The 25,797-nt window shown below is 40.8% G+C and overlaps 1 protein-coding gene across 2 annotated transcripts; it reads right to left on the bottom strand.

Moving 5' to 3' along the window:
* Positions 1–1,332: 1,332 nt before the first annotated feature.
* Positions 1,333–24,052, bottom strand: SPATA18 (spermatogenesis associated 18). 2 transcript variants are annotated; one of them, XM_089525225.1, is made up of 13 exons: positions 23,640–24,052; positions 20,681–20,786; positions 20,405–20,520; positions 18,883–19,001; positions 15,228–15,323; positions 12,450–12,584; positions 11,304–11,541; positions 10,292–10,450; positions 9,145–9,320; positions 8,012–8,135; positions 6,872–6,964; positions 4,899–4,944; positions 1,333–3,414 (listed from the first exon to the last, which is right to left on the bottom strand). In XM_089525225.1, the coding sequence occupies exons 1-13, from the start codon at positions 23,724–23,726 to the stop codon at positions 3,407–3,409; spliced, it is 1,503 nt and encodes a 500-aa protein (XP_089381351.1). In that variant the 5' UTR covers positions 23,727–24,052; the 3' UTR covers positions 1,333–3,406. The 2 variants fall into 2 exon arrangements, with proteins under 2 accessions (XP_089381351.1, XP_089381350.1); XM_089525224.1 differs by lacking the exon at positions 1,333–3,414 and having other exon boundaries at positions 4,502–4,944.
* Positions 24,053–25,797: the final 1,745 nt, after the last annotated feature.

Below are 25,797 nucleotides of genomic sequence, written 5' to 3'. Positions count from 1 at the left end.
TCTTGTTCGCAAAAGTTACAGTCGCAGAAGCCATCAACTGTGTGGCACATTATTGTCTCACAATATAACTGCAAATGTTCATTATTATACACTTCAGTTATAAAATAATGTACAGGCCATGTTTTTTTTTTTACTTGTGGCTCATACAACATAATACAACATAATACATTGTAAACATATGCATGACAACAGCACTCTGTTCAAATGGTTTGTGGCAAGATAGCTGCAAACGTCTTTTTCCTAGTGTTCACTAAAATAAAATATTTAAGAACAAACTAAAAAGAAAAAACAATTCCATAGCTGAAACCGCAATCTAAAATCTATGACTCAAAAATATATATAGTGAATATGCTTATTTCTGATAAACATTTAAAGGTGCAAATACACTGTAGAAATGATTAAGAGGCAACTCTGCCTCCATGGTTAAGAGGAAACCCTTACATCTGTTTCAGATCTGAACCTCTTTCAAACCTTCATCTCTTTCGAATCTGCTAGAATGCATACATATTTTCCCCCTTGCTGGTTATAATGCTAAAACTGGTTCTGTGCACAGAAAATTTGATTACGGTACATCACCATAAACAAAGGCCAATGTTTCTATCTTTTATAGAGCAATCCTATACATGTCTGCTTAGAAGTCCAATGGGTACATCTGCACATCATGCTATGAGGGCAGGGAACCGTCCAATTAAAAAGATTGTATGTACAGCGCTGTGTAAATTTGCAGCGCTTTATAAATAAAGGTTAATAATAATTAATAATAATAAGCCATTGGTTAGGTCACCCAAAAACTGTTGTTAGAGTGTCCCAAATATTAACAAAGAAGCCATGAAAAGATATAAGGGAATCTTGTGGCACATTTGGGACAGAGACAAATAAATTTCTAGCATAAGCCTTTGTGTATCCCAGTTTATTTCATCAGATGCACCATAGTTTATCTTTCTCATTTCTGGTTTGTTCCTCTCCCAACCCTTTTGTGAGCTACTGTTTCAGGGTAAACAGCTGGGGAAACAAGCCAAGCATACGGAGTTCAGATATGCAACAAATCACAGTTTTAACAAGCCCAAACTTGTACTTGTAATTGTGGTTTGTGGACAGAAAACAAACACACACACAGAGTCTGGTTTACTGTTACCCAGCCATTGAGTTTAAAGTCCATAGAACTTCAGCTTTAAACACATTGACCATTTGCTTTATTGTAGCTTACACAATGAAGTTTAAAAGATCTGGGCTGCTCCTGAGCAACAGTTTAATTAATCCCACATTTTTAGTATTTGATTTTGAATTCAAGATGATATGACACATAACAAGTAAATCTAATTCAATCTTTTATTTCAAATAAATGAATACATTTCTCAGAAGATGCAACATTGTTGTAAACAGGACCTCACCTAGTTATAAAATTTGCAGTGTTAAACAAAATCTCAAAGCACACTTCAACTGAGAAGAAAATAAAAGTGTTTATCAATTTGTATGTAGTCATTAAATGAAACCAGAGAACTAATTCACTGATTTTTTCCCCTCAAAGACAAGTAACTATATGATGAAAATTAAGTAAATTCCATCCTGCTTTGTATTAATGAATCAAGGCATTTCCACACACTACTGAAGCACCATGGTCAGCATCAGAAGTAAGAGACTAATCTTATTAGATTAATCATCTGGTGAGTCTTGAAGTTCTATTTAAAAAAGGTAAACTCACAAAAGATTGTCTGTAATGTTTGTACAAATGAGGTATAGAAAAGAGGGTTTTTAAAAAACAGATCACTAAGAAAACAATATATTGTATTGTATCAGCACCAAGGATTATAATAAAACAATGGACTGGAGCCAAATTTAAGTCATATTTAGACTAGCTCTATGGAAATCAATAGCCTAAACTAAGTCACACTGATTTCCATTGGTCTATTCCAACTGTGACTAAATGAGGATCCAAACCAATAGATCAACAGGCATACATGCTTCTGAAATCCATATGCTAATTTGAACATATCTGGATCAAACACAGCCCATTTTTATTGAGCATGATCTCTAATGTTAAACTTTTTAAAATCTCATTGGTTTCAATCTATGTGAAACTGAGCACAATAAAGTCCCATTTAATCCCACTGATTTCAATGGGACTTTATTGTGCTCATTTTCACATAGATTGTGCCCACAAAAAGCACCATCAAGTGACTGCTAAATTTCAAGAGATGGGCAGTCTTATAATACAAGCCTATGCATGTATGTTCAGAGCAGGTGTCCTGCTGTCTCCCATGTTAGTGAGGTAGAAAATCCAAGCCAGGGTTTACCTAACTTTCAAGGAGCTGTTCAAAGTGTTGAACCATTTTTTTTAATTCATCACATTGCATAGCTGCTTTAAAGCCTGGATTAAAACCTGTAGTAGATTCCCTGCTTCACTGGCATGAGAGCAACCAGTCACCCTGACTTAGTGAGATATATAAGATCTCATATAAGATCTAACTGAGATCTTATATTACATAAGGAGCACCCGGCTGCAAATTGTTTTCCCCTTCCATTCTTATTTATAAGATTGGGGACCCAATCTGGATCTGATCCACCATGGACAGATATGGAAGATTAAACTTTCCTCTGCAGCCATTTTTCTCCCAAAATCACCACGACCAAAACAGGGGCCCCAAATCTCCATTGGCATGAATTGAGATTCCCTGCACTTTTTTTTGGGGGGGGGGGGGTCACCAAACTGGGTGTAGAGTGTGAATTTAGTTTTAAAAACAGATCTGGAGGAGGTTAAGCAGTCCCTAGAACATTCACTTGCACATTTGTGAAAAAAATACATCTGAACATCATGCATTTAACATACTATTTTAAAAAAATTATTTATTAATTAAAACATTTATCTCCCATCTTCTATCCAGAGATTTGAAGGTGGTGAACATAGCATCTGATTTAACTCTTGGAAACAAATTCAATGAATTTGATGGACCTTTGTTCCAGGTTCATACAGTATATAGAGAGAGCTACAGTCTCAATGCATTGTAATGCTCAAGACATAACTGTTCTCTTAAGTGTATGACCATGGAAGATAGACTGTCTTGACACTGTATTATTTGTGCCTGTACATTTTCCTAAAAAGAAGGGGGAAGACCCTTGCTCTTTGCCCCAAAGATTTATGTAAACATTTTTTTAAAAAATCAAATGAATATGATCCTAAAATGCATATGTAATTTTGATCAAATCTGTTGCATTCATGCCTTTAAAAAATCCTAACATTATAAAAACACACTAAATATCATTCCCAATTCACTCTCCATTTGGAATGATTCAGAATTATTGTTCACATTATTTTAAGTGATGTCTGAGGTACTCTTGGAACAGTAGAAGACACCATTGAAGCCGATTGATCCAGAGGTATAGAATCAAAAAACCATATCCAGCTAGCCTAAATTCCTATTGGAGAAAAATAAACATGTCAGTATGTAACATTAAAAAAATGCAACAATGTGCTTCAACCTCCATGTGTGACACACTGCTCCCAGTAGGATGCAATATTATACTTCGGATGCAACTGCACTGTAGAAATGATACAGTATGACACCACTTTAAGTGTTGTAGCTCCAGCCTATGGAATCCTGGGATCTGTAGTTTTCCAAGGTCTTTACCCTTGTACTTGCTATTGCTATGTACTTGCTATTGTCTGCCAAAGAATGCTAGTGGCTCACACAAAATACAAATCCCAGGATTCTGTAGGATGGAGCCATGGCAATTAAAGTGGTGTTGAACTGCATTATTTCTACAGTGTGGGTGCATTCTTACATACTTGAAAGCAAGCTTCACCAAATTCACCAAATGCATAGAAGATGTCCTACTGATCATTTGAAGATCCATTATGAAGTGTAACGAAGGCCATGAAACTGGCTTTTCCCAGAAAGGTAGAGCCATTTAGGCTGAATGGCTATTATCCATCATAAAACTGTGTGTACTTAAATCTACTGTCTTCAGTGCAACAGACATCGACTAGCAGAACAAACTCTTCTTTCTTCCCATTACCTTCCTCCCCTGCCACCCATCCCAACACATAACCTGGCAAGTTTCCCAGTTCTCTGGAACATCTTCAGAGAGGGCAATGCCAAAGGAGACAAAAATGACCCAGCTCCAGTTCCACTGAAGAAAACTGTTCCATTAGCGAGGGGTGGCCAGGGGCTTCCATGTGAGATCAAGCCATCCTGGATTTTGGAATGATCCAAGCTGCTGAATTTATTTTGGGGACAGGATTCAGATTCACTGCAGATAGAAGCATCTGGACACCCCTGTCGGTGGCAGAATGACAGTTCTAGATCCTGTCCATCGACTTTAGTGGGCATCAGTGGACTTAGTTCTGTGTTGGATAGTGGATATTAGGCATTACAGTAAGTCCTTGGTATCCGCTGGGGTTTGGTTCCAGGAGCCCCTGTGGATACCAAAATCCATGGATGCTCAAGTCCCATTAAATACAATGCCATAGTAAAATGATCTTCCTTATATAAAATGGCAAAATCAAGGTTTGTATTTGGATTTTATATTTTCAAGTTGTGGGTGCTTGAATCTGTGGATAAAGAATTCGTGGATATAGAGGGTGAACTGTATATCCACAAAGAGATCTCTAAAAGGAGTTACTAGCAGATACTGCTGCAAAGCACTCTAAGTGCAGCAGGTATGGAGAGAGTGGCCATTTTGAATAACCTGAGAATTGGGGACCAAAGGTTTGGAGACCAAACCAGACCCAAGTCAAAAGCCTTTTAACGACACTAAAAGAATGAAAAGCCTTGAGAATAACTGAAGAAGCGTGCAGTTTTAAACAAAAACACTAGGCAAATGGTTATATTTTCTGTTTACTTTGAGTATTTGAGCATTTTAAAGCCATGATCTTCTAAGTTCTGAATACGCCCACTTACTTGGGCTTCCATTTCTTAACGGGGAAGGGCTGCGGCTTCGAGCTGGCTGAAAGACAAAGAATAAAAGGAAAATAAAATAATGACTTCTTCTGACTCATTTTGGTCCAGAAAGGTATAAATCCAAATTGAATTTTAATCTATATGTATGCCATACAAGTGGAAAAATGTGGACCATTCTATTATACTACGCTGTCAGCGCAGAAGTCCTGCACTTCAGTTTGTTCTCACACTACCAGGGCTGGGCAGCCCAACATGAGGCAAAGGATAAGAGTGGGTATGCATACAAAACATACACACATGCACAAATGAACCAGACTAGCAGACTGGAAATGAGGCAATAGCATCTCCTGCACCTGAGCAGAACAGGCTAGTTTAGAGAACAAAAAAGAGGCTGTGTAGTATCCTCTGACAAAAGATTAAGGTTGGTGAGGAGCCATTGCTATCCTCCAGCTTCTGCCACCTGCAGTGGTTGCCCTCAAAAGGTAGGGCCAGCCCCCTGGCACGGTAACATGAGAAAAGCCCTGGCCACATGTGGGGGAGAAAAAGGCTACACTACTGACTTTTCCCACATCAACATAACCCTAGATCACCAAAGGAATGGTGTCTGCATGAATGTCACAGCCTGAAAAAGTTACATTGTTAGACTACAACTACATGAATTCCCCAGGCAGTATGAGCAGTGGTCATACTCACTGGGGAATTCTGGGAGCTGTGGTTTAAAATGTAACTTTTCTAAGCTCTGGAGGAAGCTTAACACAAGCTTTTCCCATATGGCCTACCATTGCTCACCCTAGCAATAGCAATAGCACGTACATTTCTATACCACTTATCAGTGCACTTAAGCACTCCCTAAGCGTTTTACAAAGTGAAGGTAATGGCCCACAACAATCTGGGTACTCATTATAGCGACCTCGGAAGGATGCAAGCCTGAGTCAAGCTTGAGCCTTTTTGCTGGTATTGAACCCACAATCTTATGGTTTGAGAGTGAGTGGCTGCAGTACATGCATTTAACCACTGTAACACCAAGGCCCTACTGTGGTCATAAGATGAAGCTGTGCTGCAGCAGGTCCCACACTGCCAGTGTCACATTTTGGACACACATTACTGGGCAAGAGCCTCTTCTGGCTCAGGGCCTTCAATAATTCTAGTTCAATTTATGAGATACACAGCAGCTAGAAGCTAACAGTGAGCTCCCCAAAGCTGAAAGGCCAAAAACTGGGGAACAAGTATTAAGGATGAGTCTCACCAGGGGAAAAGCAGAGATGATCATAATCAGCAAGACAGATGCTCAGCCTGCTTTTCCTATTCTCCTTCCATTCCTCTTACACATACACACACACACACACTCACAAACAGAAAGTCATGCTGGGTAGGGCATAGGGCAGGGAAGCAAGAGTTAAGGACAAGGGCAGAAGACAGCATGAGGGAGCAGTAACAGCGCAGTAACACTAACAGAGGGACGTATGGTACAAAGTACTCCCAAACAAGTATATATGCACTTCCCTTCATTAATGCAATGCAGGTGGTCACAAATATGTCAGGTTTATTTAACACATCCAAATAAGCTTAGGCCCAAGCCAGGAGCGGCTTGGGGCTTCCAAGTCAGTGGGGCAGTGCCTCTGCTCTGGGTTTCAGACCAAATTTTAAAGGAGCCCTAAAAAAGATTCAGCACCTTAGATAACTCCTTTAAAGGTCAGGCTGAAGCCTGGAATGGATCCATGCCCTATCCACTCCCACCTACTGTCCCACATCTTTACCAAGCTGAAGCCCTTACCAGCATACTCAGTGTTTTGTGAGAGGGGACAATTGGATTTAAGATGGAGGGAGTCAGAGAGTATGGCCTGGACGTTTCATTAAAATCTCCCCACCTCCCTCTCTTGTTGATATTAAATTTTAAATGCTGTTTTCACTTCCAATGCTTGGGTTTGTATCTTATCTTGGATCATCATGTTAATCCAAGCATTCTACTTTACCACGTGTCGGGAGTAGCCACCACTACGAGACAGAGGGCTCGGGCTGCGGCTGCGACTTCTGCTCCTGCTCCTACTTCTACTTCTGTGAGACCACTAAAACAAAATAAAGAATTCGAGACATACATATATTAAGCAGAGAGCATTTGCTGCAGTTACTTTATAAGAAGACAAGGATGTTACGTGGAAGGAGAGACTAAACTGGCAGTAACATGTTCCTAGGTTAAGGTCCCCATCCCAAATGTTGGGTGGAAGTTCTTGGAAATTTCAACTCCCATTGGAAATGCCACTGAAAAAAACATGTTCGGCAAGGCAGTAAAGTAGTCATTAATCCAGTTTGTACAGCATGACAAGCCATGAGTCTTGGGGAACTCTGTCTTGCTATTCGTGAATACTGCTACTGCACACAGCCTAACCATTCTCACTTGCAGAAGGAGCGGATAACAAAACGCTAACCCTTAGCCAATGGTCTAGTTAGCATTACTGTATATCCAAACACAGAAGCAAGTGGTGCTCTGCCTTGGTTTTCTCCCAGCAAGCCACAGAAATAACCCAGAGTTTGTTCTGGGCTTCTTTCCCTGGCTTGCCGATGTATAAAGGAACCAGAATACTACCTGCTGTTGGCTTCAGATGTCAGGCTAAACAAACCATTGGAGGCACACTAATGTCTTAGACAATGGACAGGAAACAGAGAACAGAGGCTCTTGCCACACTGCAAAATTAATGCAGGCTTAACACTTCATTAACTGTCATGGCTCCATCCTATGGAATCCTGAAATTTGTAGTTTGTTGTAGCACCAGAGCTCTGATGGAGAAGGCTAAATGTCTCACAAAACTAGAAGTGACAGAATTCTATAGTATTGTGCCATGACAAAGCAATGTCAAACTGTGTTAATTCTGCCGTGTAGATGCAGCCAGAATCCACATTCAAGGAATGGGGCTCTGCCACCACCACCTTTCATCTGAAATCCTCAAATCTGCTCCTGCATGTTGGGAATCCTTAAGAATGGCTTAGGATGTGATATGAGGAGGCTGCTGTTTGAAGGGCAGACCCACCCACCCCTGACCAACACTTATGTAAACATAGGAGCAATTTAGGATACAAGCCAACACACTTATTTAGCATTTGAGAAAAGCACTTACTAGAGCACCTCTTCTTGTGACTGCCTCTCCCTTTACAATGACAGAATCTTCTTCCATGAGAGCAGGCCACACATGGTAGGCCACCAGTGGAGCTGTGAATTCAGAGTCATAGCTGTGGCGGTATCTGGACACACACAAGGAAATGCCATTTACCCCTGAGTTAGCAGTCCACATGTGACAGATTACTCCCGCTGAACTAAGTATTTTTACTCCTTTCTTTCTTTCCATCCCCACTCTTTTCTACCATCATACTATACAGAACTAGAGCCCTAAGTATGTTGCTTCTATACAATAGCAAGATTTCTCTTTTAATTCCTCCTGAAACACTCCTGCATACTGCCAGGAAAGGAATTTTCTAACCTCAAGAGATGAAACACCTCTCCTAACCCAGGCAACTAGCTTATCCACTGAGCTTCATAAGTGAAATAAAATTTTAAAAAACTGATCTGCTTGGTCCAGGGGCTCTTTCACCCTATATAAATATAGTGCTATGTTCCCACTTTTTGGCTGTTGCAACAACATCCTATGGTATCTGGGATTTGGCTGAGAATTCTAAACATCTCTCTCTAAACTTCAGATCCTAGGATTCCATAGGATGTTGCCATAGAAGTTAAAGAGGTATCAAATGCTATAATCGTGTAGCGATTATAAAAGGGCACTCTATTGTTGTCTATTGTGTCAGTGCTATTCAAAGTGGTGGTCCCTGGACTGGTGCTGGTCTCTAAGCGACTGGCTGCTTTTTGCTGGAGAGTTTCCATTTGTAACCAATAGGTACAGCTATGACCTTGTTTCTTGGCACATGGAGGGGGGTCTTACTGGACCCTGTATATCAGATAGTTTAAGAAGCACTGTGTGGAACCATATCTGATTACCTTAACCAACAGAAGATGGGGATGTTCCAAAGCAAACAGGTTAAAGTAAAACAGAAAAAATAAAAATAATGGAGTCACTATGTACTATTAACAGGTTCATCATACCTATTGTAGTTTATAATGCAATTTCTCTGCAATATTTCAACAGAGTTCCCAAGCCTTTGCAGTTGCCCACCTCTGTGCTGCAGTGAGTGAGAATAACTACCATGTCATTAATGTTTTCTTTGGAAATGCAAGTCTGTATGCTTGAATTTCCCTTACTTGTACTCGCTGAAGAGTTCTCCATCTGTACCAAATGAAATATCAAGTGGTGGATCCAAAGTCTGCATTGAAAATGCTACCCGGCACAACTCCCGTATTAAACCACTGATCATGATAAAATCAACTTCTGGGGGGAAGGAAATCTTAGGATTGATGTTCATTGCACGGATGACTTCCTGAAAGCAAATGGAACATAGAGTGTTATTGGTATGAGAAAACAAATCTGAACTTACAAATGCTTTTGAAGTAAGAGTTAAGATAAAAAGCTAATAAGGCATACACACCCCTGCGTGTGTGCATGCATACACACAAGAAAAGGAGCACAAAAGAAATGGAAGCATTATATTAAGACAGAGTAATATTTTCTTTATAGAACAGTACTATAAAAGTATCATCCACATATTGACACTGCAGAAGATTAATAACAATGTAATAGAATAATATTGTTAGTGAAATGAGCACACTAATTAATTAGTGCTGTGTATTATGGCTTTGCCTGGTGATATCTTTTACCACTAGAATTGTTTTGGTTGCACAGAATCCCGACAGAAGTTTTGGTTTTGGTTGCACAAAATTCTGACATAATTTCACGAGATTGTACATTTGGGGCAGAGAAGTCCTCATATAATACAATCCACAACATTATATCATTGGGGATATAATGCCCTGGTTAGAGGGGACAAAAAACGGGGAGGAGTGGGAAGCATCCATCGAGTGAGCGACATCTGCCTATAGATGTAAAAGGGGTTAAATGGGTTAAAAGTTTAAGAACCACTGGGTTAGTACTTTCAGTAGAGAGATTAATCATGAGCATTAGTAGCATAGGGCCAAAATCTCTTTCTGCTCCCCCATGCTGCCATCCACACCACTGAAAAATCAGTTCCACAGGGTTTCTTAAGTCTCCAAAGCTGGTTTTGGGGACACCCTAGGTTGAAGAGTGGAGGGAAATCTTCCCGTTCCAACGTTGTTAGAATATATAATGCCATTCTAAAGGCCATCCTTCATCTAGATACTGCATAAATCCACTGCTGCATATATAAAAAGAAAAAAAATAGTAGCAAAATTACATTAAGTCTGTCTGTCTGTCTGTCTGTCTGTCTGCGCATGTGTTGAGTACAGATGCTAATCCATTCACATTGAAACTTACACTGACACTGGACTGAACATCATAGAGATCTTCCTGGCGAATGATATAGTCCATTACCATGTCTTCAAGTGATTCACAGCCAGAGTGACTCAGGGACAGAGTTTTTCTAACACGTATTTTGAACTGTCTGAATGCCCTCTTTGCTGCTTGGAAAGATTCCTACAAACAATAAAATAACAAGCTAAGGATAGAAGTCCAGGACAGAAAAAGCCCAGGTCATTTAATTATCAGAGGCAAAACTTCAACAGTAGAGTCATATTCTCCGATACAGAATTTGTTGATACTAGGAATATACTAGAAATTGGTATCTAGATGAAATTAATGTTCATCTAGACACCATATGCAGTCCCTCTTTAACAAATTAATGTCAGTTTCACTCTCTCCTACATTTGTATTTGTGAACATTTTGGTAAATTCTGATCATAAGCAAAACTGCAACAAAATCCTCCCCTCCCTTATAAGTAAATAGCATTTGAGCACTGGCATCCTGGATCTAAAATGGTACCTCACCACATCTCTCTATTACAGTAGTTTACTATCACTGCATGTTTTAAGGTAAAATGCTATTGGCAGTTCACCCATCCTAAGTATCTATATTATATGGGCTAATTGGGTTATATTGTATACATACTGAATGCTATTGATATATTCCACACTAGGCACTTATTAAATGGGTGCTGGTCATATTCTTTTTAATAAAAATAAAACACAATACTCATTTTTGAAAGTTTCAACAGTGAGATTTGGCAACAGGAATACCAGTACTAAAGAGAAAGGTTAACAAACTGAGGCTGGAATCCTGTTCATCAGTCCCAATAAGAACAGACTCACTGAAAACTGTTAAATGATGAGTCAATGTATAGATGTTTCAATGGTTCTGTTCTGTTGGAACTAACATTAGGATTTAGGCCTGAATATTATCCATTCTCATTGAAGTATGAGGTATTTACATATGGTTATATTATGAGCATGAGTGATATGGGAAAGAAATATTGTCTTATTCCAACCCTACCACAGCTGCAATGTAGATTATTCTCTGCACCATCTCCAGATCGTCAATGTAACTCCTCAAAAGGGTTTGAGCATTCAAGCGTTCCTGAGAATAAATGTCACTGAAACGTTCCACAAGGCAAGCGTGGCGGGAAGCATTTGTGAGTCTGGCACGGCCAGGTGAGAAACTCCTCTTTGAAAGTGGACTAGGTGACCTGCTCCGGGCAGATATTGGAGAAGGAGATCGACTCCGTGCAAGTCTAGAACAGAATTGTAGAATGGTAATAATGGAAGAGCTTTCTCTGCACTAGACAGTACGCTTAAGAAGAAATTAAAGTATAATTTACTTTACATTATCATCATCCTTGGGAAAAGATCTCTCTATTTTGCTTACGTTACTCTATAATGCACCATGTACACATATCACATCATTATCTCGAAATACTCCTTGCATGTGAAGTGGGCTATAGTCCACAAAAACGTATGCTGAAATATGTTGGTTAGTCATAAAGATACCACGAGACTACTCTTTCCCTCCTTTTTTGCTTTAGGCTACACTTTTCTTCAGTTTGATCAATAAAATATTACCTCCAGACGTTGTTGAACTATTGTTGTTGTGTGCCTTAAAATCATTCCCAACTTATAGGTGACCCTAAAGCAAAAACTATCATGGCGTTTGGGGGGAGGCAGTTTGGCAAGATTTGTTCAGAGGGGTTTGGCTTTTCCTTCCTCTGAAGCTGAAGTAATACGATTTTCCAAAGGTCATGCAGGGCAGGCTTCCATGGCTGAGCAGCGATTTTAACCCTGGTCACCAGAGTTGTAGTCAATGTATCTCCCTTTATTCCTGGCACTAATGTAATGGAAGCCTGAGTACAACATGGAGCAGCATAGTCCCAGCCCCTCCTTAGGTATCTCTCACATTCAACATTACTTTTAAAAAAACAAGGTCAAACCATTACAAGTTTCTTTTTCCAAATTAAAAATGATAAATGTATTATAGCAAGTACATTTGTATAAATGTATTCCTCTTCAGGAGAAATTCTACATGCTTTACCATTGGGAGAAATTCAACATTCTTCACATTATTAAACTGCATTGTAAAATAGCTGCGTTTATAGGAAAAGTAGGTTTTCATTGCCTCTTAAATCAGATGGGACAGAATCCTTACTTGCGTTGTAAAACAGATTTCTGAGCGCCAAGGACAGCAATCTCATCCTTCAGTGTTTGAAGCTTCTGCTCATACTCATTCATTCGCTCCAGGTTGATCAGAGCACACTCTTCTTTTGCTTGAGAAGCCTTTAGACTTAACCACATAGGATAAATACAGACAGAAGGGGTATTTCTACTACAATAAGGACATTGCTTAAAAACTATATTAACAAATTTGTTCAAATTTTTTAAAGCTGATAAGCAGAAAGCATTTCAGAGTTACCCATACATAGCAAAGGGTTCATGAATGACATTTGTCCTTTATTTGCATTCCTCTTGACATTTTGCTTTATTTGCTTCTTGCATGTGGCAACAATTGTGGGCAAACAGCCTGTCCATAATACTTTTTTAAAAAAAGAAGTCATAAGATAACATGGAAATCCTACATGTCTGGGGTTGAGCTGCTTAAATCTCACAGCTCCTGAAAGAGGAAGATTTCTCTCCAAATTGTGCCAGCTATTTATAAGCTATTGCATTCATTTCATTCAGCATTGGATATTTTGTCCTCCCTTTTTGTTATCTTTGCTTCTCAGCCAACAAAAAGCAGTTCAAAATATTTTAATCTTTTTTTTGTAAGTGCAATAAAATTTGCTAATGAGGTATATAATTATGTAATATAATTGTTAAGAGTAAGAATTATACAAGCTAGTATTTTTCGACTCTGAATATGCTAGATGGTATTGGGAAGCAACTATTTTCTGTGTCCTCCATCTATAAAGATGATGATGATAATGATGAAAGTAATATCAATGATGAAAGTATCGTACAAGGTTCTTGCACTGACTGTGGAGAGAATAGGTTGGAGCCCAGATTCCTGGTATTAGAAGGGACAATACTTTTGCATGCTTCAGCATTCTCTGGCTCCTGAGAATGTGCTCTAGAGAGTTGGAGCATCCTCTACATTACCATGGGAAATGGTGTGGGAGAACTGAATGGGAAATCAGTGAAAATTATCTCCCCACTTTCACCACTGGGTTCGAACCACCTCTATGGGATCCACATCCCTCCTGTCCATTGAAGGAGGCCTCTGAGCTTTGGCTGACTTCTATTTTATTTTGTGCTGGTATTTTAATTGTTGATTGTTTGTTTGTTACATGTATAAGGGAGCCCTGGTGGTGCAGTTGTTAAATGACAATACTGCAGCCACAAGGTTGTAAGTTCAATCCCCAGCAGGGCTCCAGGGTCAACTGTTTCATCCTTTCATAGGGTGGTAAAATGAGTACGCAGCATGTTGGGGGCAATTGGCTTAAACATTGCAAACCATTTTAGCGACCTCGAAAGGATGCAAGGCTGAGTTAACCCTGAGCCCCTGGCTGGTATTGAACAACCTTGTGGTTTGTGAGTGAGTGGCTGCAGCACAGGCTTTTAACCACTGCACCACCAGGGAACCCTGCCTTGCTTCTTCACAGATCTAACAGTATTTCAGGAAGCCTTCAGGAAGCACTAATGATATAGTTTCTGGAGCACCCATACCCAGAAATATACCACCAAAGCATCCTAATCCTAACCTTGACCCAGATAAAAGAATTGATTAACTGAGGAAACAATTCTGACTCTCAAAGCACAAGGTATGGCTAGTTGTTGATGCTCTACCCAAATCCCTGTGCCATATGTCATGCTTCTAGACTCTAATTTCTTAGGCAGGAGCATTCATGCTTCAAAAGCAGCAAAAAACAAAACAAAACCCAGAAAGCTTCATACAATGCAGTCCTGTATCTTACCCCATTCAGCTCACTTGTACATCATCCCTGACAAGCATGTATATAAAATTACATCCACAAGTTTTCAGTACCAGTTTTTGGCTCAATGTCAATAAAATATAAAGGGGAAGGCTAAACTGTATTTTGCCAGGTATGCTGAAAATCCATAGAGACTGTATTTTTGACCTGCTTAAAGACTATGAGTATATTTATAAACTGCACAAAACTAGTTCAATTGGCCTGATGTTTTTTCTGAAAAAGTCTGAGAACTTCAGGCTTATGCCAAGAATTTGTGGTTAAGATTCAATGGAAGAACTGAAGTGGTTTAAAGTTGTGATGTAAGTATGTCCTGTAAAAATGGTTCCTAAACATGGGTCCTGATGTATTTTGTTAGACTACAACTCCCAGAATCCTTGGTTATTGTCCATCCTAGCTGTGCTTTCTGAGAGTAGACATCCAACATCATCTGGGACCTAAGCTGGAAAACCCCTGCTTCAAATCAACTAAAGAATCAGCTAGGCATTATTATCTTTGTACCGAACTGACATCACAGTCATTTTCAGGCAACTGGTACAGGTGGGGGAAAATCACCACCATCTGTCTAAAGCAGCCTTTTTCAACCTAACAGCCTCTGCATGACTAGAACTCCCATCAGTCATAGTTAATGTAGCTACCAGTGGAGAATCATATGCATTAAAGTCTCAAATATGTGCAGAAGCAGCAAAACCTGGGGAGCACCCAATGGAATTCACAGAAAAAGCAAGAAATTCATCTCAGGATGTTCAAAAGATAGTAGAAAAGCCAGACAGATTTCACTCTATGTGTGGTCTAGAAGACTTCCTACAATCACTGTATCAATGTAAAGATGATTTACAGAATATGATATTATACTGTATGTATGTTGCTGTTTTGTGATTTTATATAGCTCTCTAAAAAAGGCCTCTAAAGTTTGGACTGAAATCCAAGGAGACTGAAAAGTCCACTAACATGGGAGCCACTAGCTGTCACCAGTTTATATTCATCAGTATTTTTCTTACTCTGCCTTGAGCTGAACAATTTCATCCTCGGCTGCCAAAAGAGTGGTGGCTGATTTGGCCTTTGTATCTTCAAGAGCCGACTGGGCTTCTGCAAGACTGCAAGAGAAATCAACACCAGATGCACACTTTTAATATAATGGGCACAAATTCTGCTCAAAAACTCTAAAAAGCTACCAACTGAATCCTATTGTTAGTCTTAATCAGAGAAGACCCATTAAGTCAAAGGGTCAAAGTCAACCTACAGTATGTGTTGACTCACCATTCATCATCTGACTGAATGAATTTCCTCTAGACACGATGCACCAATAAGATGTAGGCCATTTCTAAGAAGACTTCTTACAGTTAGAATGTAGGTAGGTAACACAAAGAGTCCTTTAGTTCCTAAGCAGCTTATCAAAATCAGATCAACTATAAACACCAAAAGAAGGCATCAGCTAACACCAAAATCTGCCACTTTCTTGCTAAATTCAAGTTAGCTTCTTATTCTTTTTAAAAAATATTTAGTGGCCTATCTCCAACCAAAAAAATCTATGCAAACTGTTATTCACAAATGCCAGGCACTTATATAAATCTTTAAACAGACAAGCACATGTAACACAGAGAGAGACTTTTATGGCATTTCTTCTGTCATGTTTTATCCATATGCTGTGTTCATATTTGTTAATAAGATCATTATATATATATATATATATATATATATATATATATATATATATATATAATCATGAATGAACCTGTCTTATAATGAATAGAACTACTGGTCAGCTTGTCCAGCTTGTCTACTCTGAGTATCTGAGTATCTGCAGAGGTCTTATGCAGACTTTTTTTAAAAAATCAATTAAATGGAAAAGCTGCTGATTGAATCTTGGGCTTTATGTACCAAACACTCACTCTGGGTCAAGCTATGGGTCCTCTTCACTATATAAACTGATTGTTGATCTCCATGGTGGCTAGTGGTTCTGAATCCACTCTGGGTTTTAGTATGAAGTTTTCAAGGTGCTGAATCCCATCTCCAAAATAGGTTCTACACCTTAGATCTCTTCTAGCACAGCAGATTCATTGCCACATTGATCTTGGAGCTACCAGATGCCACTTGCCTAAATTTGAATTCTTCTCATAAATTGACAGTTACCTTCTACAGAATTGCCAAGATGTCACAGCACTGAAAATTTTCATGCACACAATTATCAGTGTGGTGTGAGTCCCTCTACAAATCTCAGCTGGGTAGACAAACTGCAGTTTATTGATGTTGTCTTTCATACCCAGACAGTACAAGAAAATAAAATCAATTCCTTTTGATCCTTGCATTATAACAATAACCTATTACTGCTGTGTTATCTGTGATTATTAAAACAAACTAGATGAATTCCACCTATCAATAGAAGGTATCCAGTTAACTTCTCCCACAAAGAGAATGGCTTTAATTTGCAATGAGTAAAGGCTATTTCTCCTCCAAATTTCAGCTGTGTGCATACCCTCAACATTTGCTCTGGATGGTAAAGGAACTATCCAGAGCAGGGAGTTGAACTGGATGGCCCTTGTGGTTTCTTCCAACTCTATGATTGTATGATTCCTATTTTAAAAAAAGAACAATTTGGGGTCATGAGGCATCTGGAAGTGGGGGCAAAGGAAGGAAAAGCCCCTATGAACAGTCAGAAGTCAGTTTGCACAACATTGGATTTCACCCTAAGATTGTTAATATAATTGGTTTGAATAAATTATACTGCCAAAGAGGTAGAATATACAATTTAAAACAACTCTCCATACTGAAACTGTAATTTGAACATGTATCAGAGTTCAGAGAGAACGGCTTATCATGAGTGTAGTGGTTTATGGTGTTTCCAGCCAAAATACGGTGATCCTAATAGTTACGGACCTTGGCATGTATTGAATGTTCCATATCAAATATGTCAGAGTAACCTGGAGCATTGACTGCTAAAATGGGCAACCCATGGCCTGCTAAATATTTCACCAACCAGCCCACACCAAATTAAAGAAGACTCACAGCCCGAACAGACGGGCCAAAATAAAGCTGTTTCAGGTCACTTTGGACATATGCTGTTTAAATGATGCATGTGTCCTAAGAGGCTGGAAGCCATGCCAAAGCCATGCTGCAGTCCTAAGGACTGGAGCGCTGCTTTGGCGCAGCTTCTGGCCTCTTAAGATGTGTGTGTCATCTAAACAGCATACTTCCAAAGTGACCTGAAGCAGCTTTATTTTGGCCTGTCTGTTTGGGCTCTCAGATCCAAAGACTCAAAGGGTCTGAAAGATCTTTTGACTAAGTATAGCAATAGCAAGAAAGTACATTTCTATACCACTTATTAGTGCACTTAAGCATTCCCTGAGCAATTTACAATGTGTAAGCTAATTGCCCTCAACAAGCTGGACACTCCTTTTAGTGACCTACAGAAGGATGCCAGACTGAGTCAACCCTGGAGCTCTGGGATCCAACTCACAACCTTGTGGCTGTGAATGGCTGCAGTATAGGCATTTAGCCACTGCGCCATCGGGGCTCCCTGGTGGAATCGTACCCACCAGTGTCTTTCTTATATTTGTTTTCTTCTTTCCTTCCATCTCACAGGGGACCTCACTTCCAGTCCTGATTTTCCACATGAGCTCTGACCTAAGGCCATCTCCTTAAGAATTCTATGAAGCTCCCATACATGGAGAAATGCTATTCTGGAGGCAGCTCATTCCTAGCAACATACAGGCCAAAGCTACTCAGGTTCCTCAGTTTACACTGCATTTCTCACAGGGAGTCCCTCAATTATGCTCAAGATAAACCAGAGAATCTCTTAGCATCTTTAAAGACTAGCTAATCCACTATGCCAAAAATGTTTCTGGATGACAACAGCCTTTGGAAACTGTATAGCTGTAGCTCTACATAAGTTGATTTGTATTTAGGTCACACTTCACACACAGGAGGTATAATTCAATATGCTGTTGGATGCATCAACCAGTCCCACTCCTAAAAAAACACAAATAGATTGTAATTATATATGGACCATGTAGAAGCAATCCAAGGCAATGCTTCCATGCTCCTTCCCACTGCATGTTCAGAGCTGACCAGATAGGCAGTTGAACTAGCAATGGGACAGCATTCCTAAATTCACCTCACTAATTTAGGAACCAAATGGCAGGCTGTGTGGAATATATAGCTCTGACCTGCAGCACATCTGCTTCTTGCTTCCTGACATCTGCTGCAACCTTAGACAGCCACTTCTTTTTACCTAATGGTAGCGTTGGCCCTGGAGCCATGTATGTGTTCTGTAAATAATCACACAATTATTCAGCCTTAGAATGTGCAGTAAAAGTGGTCTGCTTTAAAACAAGAAATTCCAGGACACTGTATTCTTTACTCTCTTTGGGAGGGAAGAAGACCCCAATGCTTTTACCTCCTCGGAGACCCTATTTACAAATGTCACTCTTGTGTAGAAAAATATGTATAGGAACTCCACATGTGCACAACTAAATATGATAGGCATATAATACAAAATAATATGGCAATATTATAATAATACACTCTCTTACCAATTGATTCACAAATTCTAATGGCTGCATATGCTTTAAAAACTTAACAGAATTAAATAGTTTCAGATTTCTTACAGGAAAAGGGGAAAGGGGAAAATAGATGAAAAATAGTTAATGGTCCTACTCTTGCTTTACAAAACTGAGCTCTAAACGAGTGGCATTCAGTTCTTTCTCCAGCTGTTGTATATCATGGCTCCGGGAGTTGGCCAGTTCCCTCAGCATCCTGTCTTTCTCGAGCGACTCCTATAGTGAAATATAAATACAGAATCAAAGCTAGAAATTAAATATTGTATTCTTCCTTTTTTTAAAAGAAGAGGAAGACAGAGAACAAGAAGGAGAAGAAGGAAAGCTAGTTCTGTTAAGACTAATCGGAAATGCTGCGGCAAATGTTGCAGGTATCTTAAATCGAGGTTACATAAAACTGTTGCATTTCTTCAGAAAGAAGAAACCCAGGCATAGATTAATTTATAGCAAAGGTTCCTAACCTTTCAGCTAACTTCAGCAGTCCGCGATTGGACCTCAGTGAGTCTGTGGATAAGTTTCATGAAACCCCAAGAAACTTGGAGGGGTTTTTTTCCTCTTTAGTTTCTTTCCTATTACTTTGAAAACCGTATTTAAGTGCATTTTTCTGGGCCACAGGCCCATTATTTCATCAGATGTTCAAAAGTGTCCAAGATCCCCCCAAATTTAATAGCCACTGCCTTCTAGTATCTCAGTTGAGAATATTTGTGACACAGAAAAGCCTGTTTGCAACACTACGGAGTTTATCACATGGGATGGATCCTGTGCAGAAACTGAATTTAAACTAGAAAAAAACCCGCAAAAGCGAGTAGATTTTCAAACGGCGTTGGAGGTTAACCCAAACAAAAAGTGGACAAAACCTGAAAATGCGGGGAGATTTTCAGATAACGGTTGTGTGAAGGAGAAATAACGCAACATTAACCCAAATGGAACTTCCGAAAGTAAAAAGGAGCAGGTTTGGGTGACTTTCCATTCAGGTTAATGTTGCATTATTTCTCCTTTACACAAACACGTCTGAAAAACAACCCGCTTTGGGGGGGTTCAGACTTTTAAATCCCGTTTCTGCATGGTATTTATGTAATTTGCCTTCCTGTCATAAACTCCAGGGTGCCTATTAGATTACACCAAGTAGGGTTGTCAGAGTGAAAATTAGAGACAGTTCATGGTTGTATAGAACAGGGCACTTTAGCGGATTTTACTTGTTACCTGGTTGCATGACAAGCAACATCTGCCGAAATACAATCTTGTGAGCCCGCTCCATTTTTTGTGGGGCAACACTAACATCAAGAGTTTGTCTATTACAGTGTGTAAGCTGAGAGTTGCCAGACTGAGATGAATGAGGGAAATTCACAGCAAAGGTTATCAACAGAATGCTTCACTTTTTACTGCCAAATTCCAGCTCAAGTTGCTTGATATTTTACAGCAGAAATGGGCAATTTCAGTGGCTCTGGGAACAATTTTGCCCTCCTGAGATCCACCACAGACCACATTCCCACTGCTGCCCCAGTGCTAATAGTCTGTGCTGACATACCACTTAAAGCAAGCATTGTGCTTTTCAGCACAGACTACTGGCACAGGAATCAAAGCCCCCAAAGTTTTGATTTATTCATTGGAGCAATTCGTACCTGCAAGAGAGAAGAAGTTGTTTCAAAGGACCTTCCTGGAGCAGGGCTAGAAAAACAAGATCCTAGCCATGGCAGGAGTCGAGATTTAATTATTTCCACACCGGCATAATGTCCACCTAGGTCATGGAGTAAAAGGAAAAGGAAAAAAGAAAGGAATGAAAATCTATATGATAAAGTGACCATATAGAATCTGACCATCCTCCAGTCTACATTGCAGGGCCGAGCCAACAATATGTATCTGGCCATTGCCCATTACAGAATATGGAACAACCTCACCTTCTTGACACGTTTGATTCAGGATTGTGAAGAGTTGCCCCTGGATCATGGAGTTCAGTTCCATAATCTCACAGCATCGGGTCAGATTCTGATCACATGAGTTAATCTAAAAAATAAAATATTAAATACTTCAGTTATAATACTTCTAATTCTGCATGTACAGTAAGTTTTATGAAATAAAAAAACAATTAGGGTGAGGTGGTCATCCAACATCCTTGGATAGTTGCCCATCCATGCTATAGAGAAGGCTGTTTCTGCAGTCCTGATTCTCCCAGGGGGACAAAATGCATTAAAAAAAAGTCCCAAAATTATTTTTAGGGGTGTGTGGAGGGCATTTCTACCATTTTTGGCAGCCCCAAGTCCCTCAAGGATCATTTTATGAATTTATTGTCCCAAAAAGCCCTCTAACATTTCCACATGGTGTGTGTGTGGATCAATTTAGGCCCCAGGGAAACTTTTTTGGGGGGAATAGGCCAAGGAAGGCCACAAAACATTGCAAAAATGTGACATTAGGGAGCCAAAACACTTCTTGATATTTTTTTCCAGAGGTGGACACAGTGGGGAGATGCAGCTGTCCAGTGGCAGTGCTGTGGGACTAAATGCACTCCCAGCTTCCCACAATCGCCTGCCCTTGGAAGTCTGGATGTACACTGACTTAATAAGTCAGATCTTATGGGGAGGGAGCTATTTCAGTTTGAACCTTAATTGTTTAGTTATGATCTCTTTACATTTCAATGTTTCTAATTGTTCTGGCTTGTTACACACTGTATGTTTGTGTTTAAGCTGAAGGTCAAATCAGAGCTCACATTTTTGTGTCCATTCATATAGACACTGAAAGTGTTTGATATAAACATCTATGCAATCTATATATGAAGCAATTCATAGATATAGCTGTTAGTGTCTGTAGAATCAGTACACAGAGAGATCTTGTAGCACCTTTGAGAACAACTGAAAGAAAGAAATGAGCAGCACGAGCTTTCGGAGACTTCAGTCTACTTCCTTAGATACAGTCTAGGAAAGCTCATGCTGCCAATTTCTTTATTTCAGTTAGTCTCAAAGGTGCTACAAGATCTCTCCACATACTGATTCTACAGACTAACACGGCTAGATCTTTGAATTCTATAATTATTTAGTTTGACATGGCCCTCAGTCACCAAATGTAACCAAGTGGTACTCATGCCTGTGTGAACCATTTTAGAACCTGCTGATAGGGTCATAACTGAACAGAGGGAGGACACATCCCAACAAATGAGATGATTCACCCAAAAGGCAATCTTGATCTTTGTAAACCACTTAGGGAGTGCTAGTTCACTGCTAAGCAGTACAGAAAAGTACTTTCTATGAGGAGGGCAGCTATGAGAGAACTAGAAAATATCCTAAAATGTAAAGACATACAACCGAACCCGAAAGTTAGAATCATACAAGCCCTCCTTGTATTCTCTATTACCATGTATGGATGTAAGAGCTGGACAGTTAAGAAAGGGAATAGGAAGAGCATTGATTTATTTGAGATGTGGTGCTGGAGAAGAGGGCTGAGGTTACCATGGACAGTCAAGAAATCAAACAAATGCGTCCTAGAGCAGATCAAACCAGAAATCTCTCTGGAAGCCAAGATGACAAGACTGAGGCTGTCGTACTTTAGCCAAATTATGAGGAGGCATGACTCACTGGAAAAAACAATAATGCTGGGAAAGGTAGAGGGGAGAAGAAAGAGAGGAAGGCCATGCTAGATGGATGGACTCTATTAAGGAGGTCATGGGTATGGATTTGCAGGACCTGAGTGGAACATAGGGAGTCTTGGAGATGTCTCATCTACAGGGTTGCCATGGGTCAAGACCGACTCGAGCGCGGATAACAACAACAAATTGCTATTGCTATCTGTGAGTGCAAGATGTGTATCCAAAAGTTGGAAATAGCCTCAGCATTCATATCTAAGAATAATGAGAGAGCAAGTATGTTCTAGTGGAGGGGTATAGGCTGTTGATTGCCACTGTTGAGAAAGGAAAGGCACAGAAGGTTGTGAGGTCAGGACACTGGTTAAGTTGTAGTGGAAGTTACAACTTGGGTAACTAAAAGAACTGACGTCTTTTTCTTTTTTACTGCAGCTGGATATATACCATTTGGTTCCAGAACTGGATTGGAGAAGCCAGGATCCATAAATCTATGTCTTGAACAGGATGACTAGATGTCCTAACTGCAAAGGAGGGCAAGGCACCACAAAATGTAGGGCATTTGAGAAAAATGCAAGACATTTCACCAGCTGAAAGACCCCAAGCTAAATTTTGTCTGCTAGAGGAGGCAAACCAGAGTCCTGTGTCCTCTTGTTCCACCATCCCTCCCTTCTTCCAAAGAGGAGACTCAAGAGTTCATTTCGACAGCTGAGGTTCCTCCTAGTCTAACCACTGAAAATAATGACCATCATATAATCCCAGCCTGGCAGGGAAGAGGAAAGAAACAAAGGAAGGAAGGAAGGAAGGAAGGAAGGAAGGAGGGAAGGAAGGAAGGAAGGAAGGAAGGAAGACAGACCTGCTGGGGAGGCAGTGCTTGCAAATCCCTGCTGCCCACAAGGCGTTGTTTGTGTTGTTGTTGCCTTGTAGTAGAGATCTGGAGAAGTCACTGTGGCAACTACAACACATGATCTGCAAAGCAGCGTCCTTAGTTACCAAATTCCCGGGAAATCCCAAAATCCCTGGAGCTGCCAAAATCATTACAGAGGCATCTCCCGCCTTCCCCTTCCTTCCTTCCTTCCTTCTTTCTTTTCTCTCTCTCTCTCTCTCTCTCTTCCTTCCTTCCCTTTTCTTTATTCTTTCCTTTCTTCCTTCTTTTCTCTCTCTCTCTCTCTCTTCTTTCCTTCCCTCCTCCCCTTTTCTTTCTTTCTTCCTTCCTGAAAAAAAACCCAGCCAGCCCCCTCTTCCCTCCGACACGCGTGTTCCCACCGCTCGTGTGAGCGCCCACTCACGTGATAATCTTTATGCCAACGCTCCAGCTTCTCTTGCAAAACCCGACACGTCTCTTTGTGGGTCAGTCTCCTCAAGCTCTCCGCCATCGCCCCCAAAAGCGGAGGGGTCCCCAAAAAAGGGGGGGTTGAATGGAGTGATCTGGGCTTTGGGAAGGGGTGGCTCTCCTGCCAGCCCCAGAACGAGCATCGATCTCCCCTCTTTCCCACTTCGGTTGCTTCTTTTTCTACTCCTCCCTCCCCCCCTTAGGTCCCAAATTGGGGGAAGTGTGGGGACGATGGGCCAGGAGGCGATCCCTTGCAGCAGCTGCTGCTGCTGCTGGCCTTGCTTGCCTCGGGTGAGCCTCAGCCTCAGCCTCCTCCTCTGTGATGGGAGCGTTTTATACCCGGCGATTGTTTGGCCAACTGACGTGGGCCTGGCCTGGGTGCCAGGGACGCCCTTGGGTTGTAGCAACGCTGGGATTAGGAAGGAAGGAAGGAAGGAAGGAAGGAAGGAAAAGAAAAAAAGAAAGAGAGGGAGGGAAGGAGGGAGAGAAAGAAGGAAAAGGAAGGGAGGGAGGGAGGAGGGAGAGGGAGGGAGGGAGGAAGCAAAGAAGGAAAAAGAGGAAGGAAAGGAAGAGAGAGAAGAAGGAAGCAAAGAAGAAAGGAAAAGAGAGAGAGAGAGAAAGGAAGAAGAAATGAAAAGGGAAGGGAGGAAAAGAAAGAAGGGAGGGTGGGAGGGAGGGAGGAGGAAAGAAAAGGGAAGGAAGGAAGGAAGGAAGGAAGGAAGGAAGGAAGGAAGGAAAGAGACTCCCTCCGCCCTGCCCTAGCATGCCTGCCCCCCCCTGCCCTGGGGACCCCAAGAAGAGATTTCTCTTGGATCCCCTCCTGGAGAGCCAGGAAAGAGGAACAGCCCCTTGCCTTGGGAGGCTTTGGGGGGGTCTTCTTCTTTAAGGACCCCTAGGGAGCCTTCCCATGCCCCCCCCCCATGCTTTCCTCTTTCCTAAGGGACCCCCTCATCTCTCATGTTGCCCTTTTCTTACTTACCCCAGATGCAAGGGTTTCTTTCAGGGAGAAGCAAGACATCCTCTTGGGGTCTTGCGTCAAAGGCTGCACCTCCCTCTCTGCTGGATATTTATGTATATTTTATTTCATTTTATTCCTGGGCCGCCTTTCTCCCAGCAAGGGACCCAAGGCGGCTCACAAACAAAAAAAAACACAGAGAATCACCCAGTAGTTCCCAAACTTTGGTTCTACAGATGTTTTCAGCTTCAGTTCCCAGGAGGCCCAGCAGTGAGGGATTCTGGGAGCTGAAGTCCCAAACATCTGGAAGACCATAGTTTGGGAATCACCAACGAGAGAGAGAGAGAGAGAGAGAGAGAATCACACTAGATTGTTATTCAAAGATATAGCAGTGTTAGTCTGTAGAATCAGTATCTAGAGATATTCTTGTAGCCCCTTTGAGACTCATTGAAAGAAGTTGGCAGCATTAGACTTCACTCTAGCTTTCTTCAGATGTCTCCAGCAAATGCATCTGAAGAAGTAGACTGAAGCCTAGGAAAGCTCATGCTGCCAACTTCTTTCTTTCAGTGAGTCTCAAAGGGACTACAAGATCTCTCTACATACTACATTATTATAGCATTATTATTCCACTTTAGCAGCAATGGTTGCCTTTTGTGAAATTCTGGGATTGGTAGTTTAGGGGAGAGCTATTTAGTACCCTCAGACAGAGAGCTCTTAGGCCTCCCTAAACTACAACCCCCAGAATTGCAGAGGAGGCAGCCATCACCATTAAAGTGGAATAATATATTGCTCAACAACTGTGTACAAACCCCATCGTCCCCAGGCAACCTGCCCATAGATAAAGAAAACTGTAATCTGAACCCCTCTACTAACCTGAGATTGGGAATTATGGATCTTTGTTGTTTTGTGTGTCTTCAAGTAGTTTCCAATTTGGGGACGATGAGGTTTGTAGTATGGGTCCAACACACTGTAGAAATAATCCAGTTTGAAATTACTTTAACTGCCCTGGCTCAGTGCTAGGGAATCTTGGGAATTGTAGTTTGTTCTGGCACCAGAGCTCTCTAACATCGAAGGCTAAATGTCTCACAAAACTACCGTTCCCAGAATTCCCTAGCATTAAGCCAGGGCAGTTAAAGATGGTGATCCTGTCATGGGGTAA

The sequence above is a fragment of the Sceloporus occidentalis genome, unplaced genomic scaffold (assembly GCF_023333645.1).
Source record: "Sceloporus occidentalis isolate IW3139 unplaced genomic scaffold, rSceOcc1.0.p SCAF_5, whole genome shotgun sequence".
NCBI classification, from domain to species: Eukaryota; Metazoa; Chordata; class Lepidosauria; order Squamata; family Phrynosomatidae; genus Sceloporus; species Sceloporus occidentalis.
The sequence above is the reverse complement of the archived record's forward strand: the minus strand, read 5'-3'. Positions and strand labels throughout refer to the sequence as shown.

Bases quoted from the DNA above. Each gene is read 5' to 3' on its own strand.
- SPATA18 (XM_089525224.1), bottom strand. From the start codon at position 23,726: ATGGCGGAGAGCTTGAGGAGACTGACCCACAAAGAGACGTGTCGGGTT. The intron at 19,002-20,404 runs GTACGAATTGCT...ATTTCACTATAG, and splicing joins CAACTTCTTCTCTCTTGCAG to GAGTCGCTCGAGAAAGACAG. The intron at 12,585-15,227 runs GTAAGAAAAATA...TATGTGGTTAAG, and splicing joins ATTGTTCAGCTCAAGGCAGA to TCTAAAGGCTTCTCAAGCAA.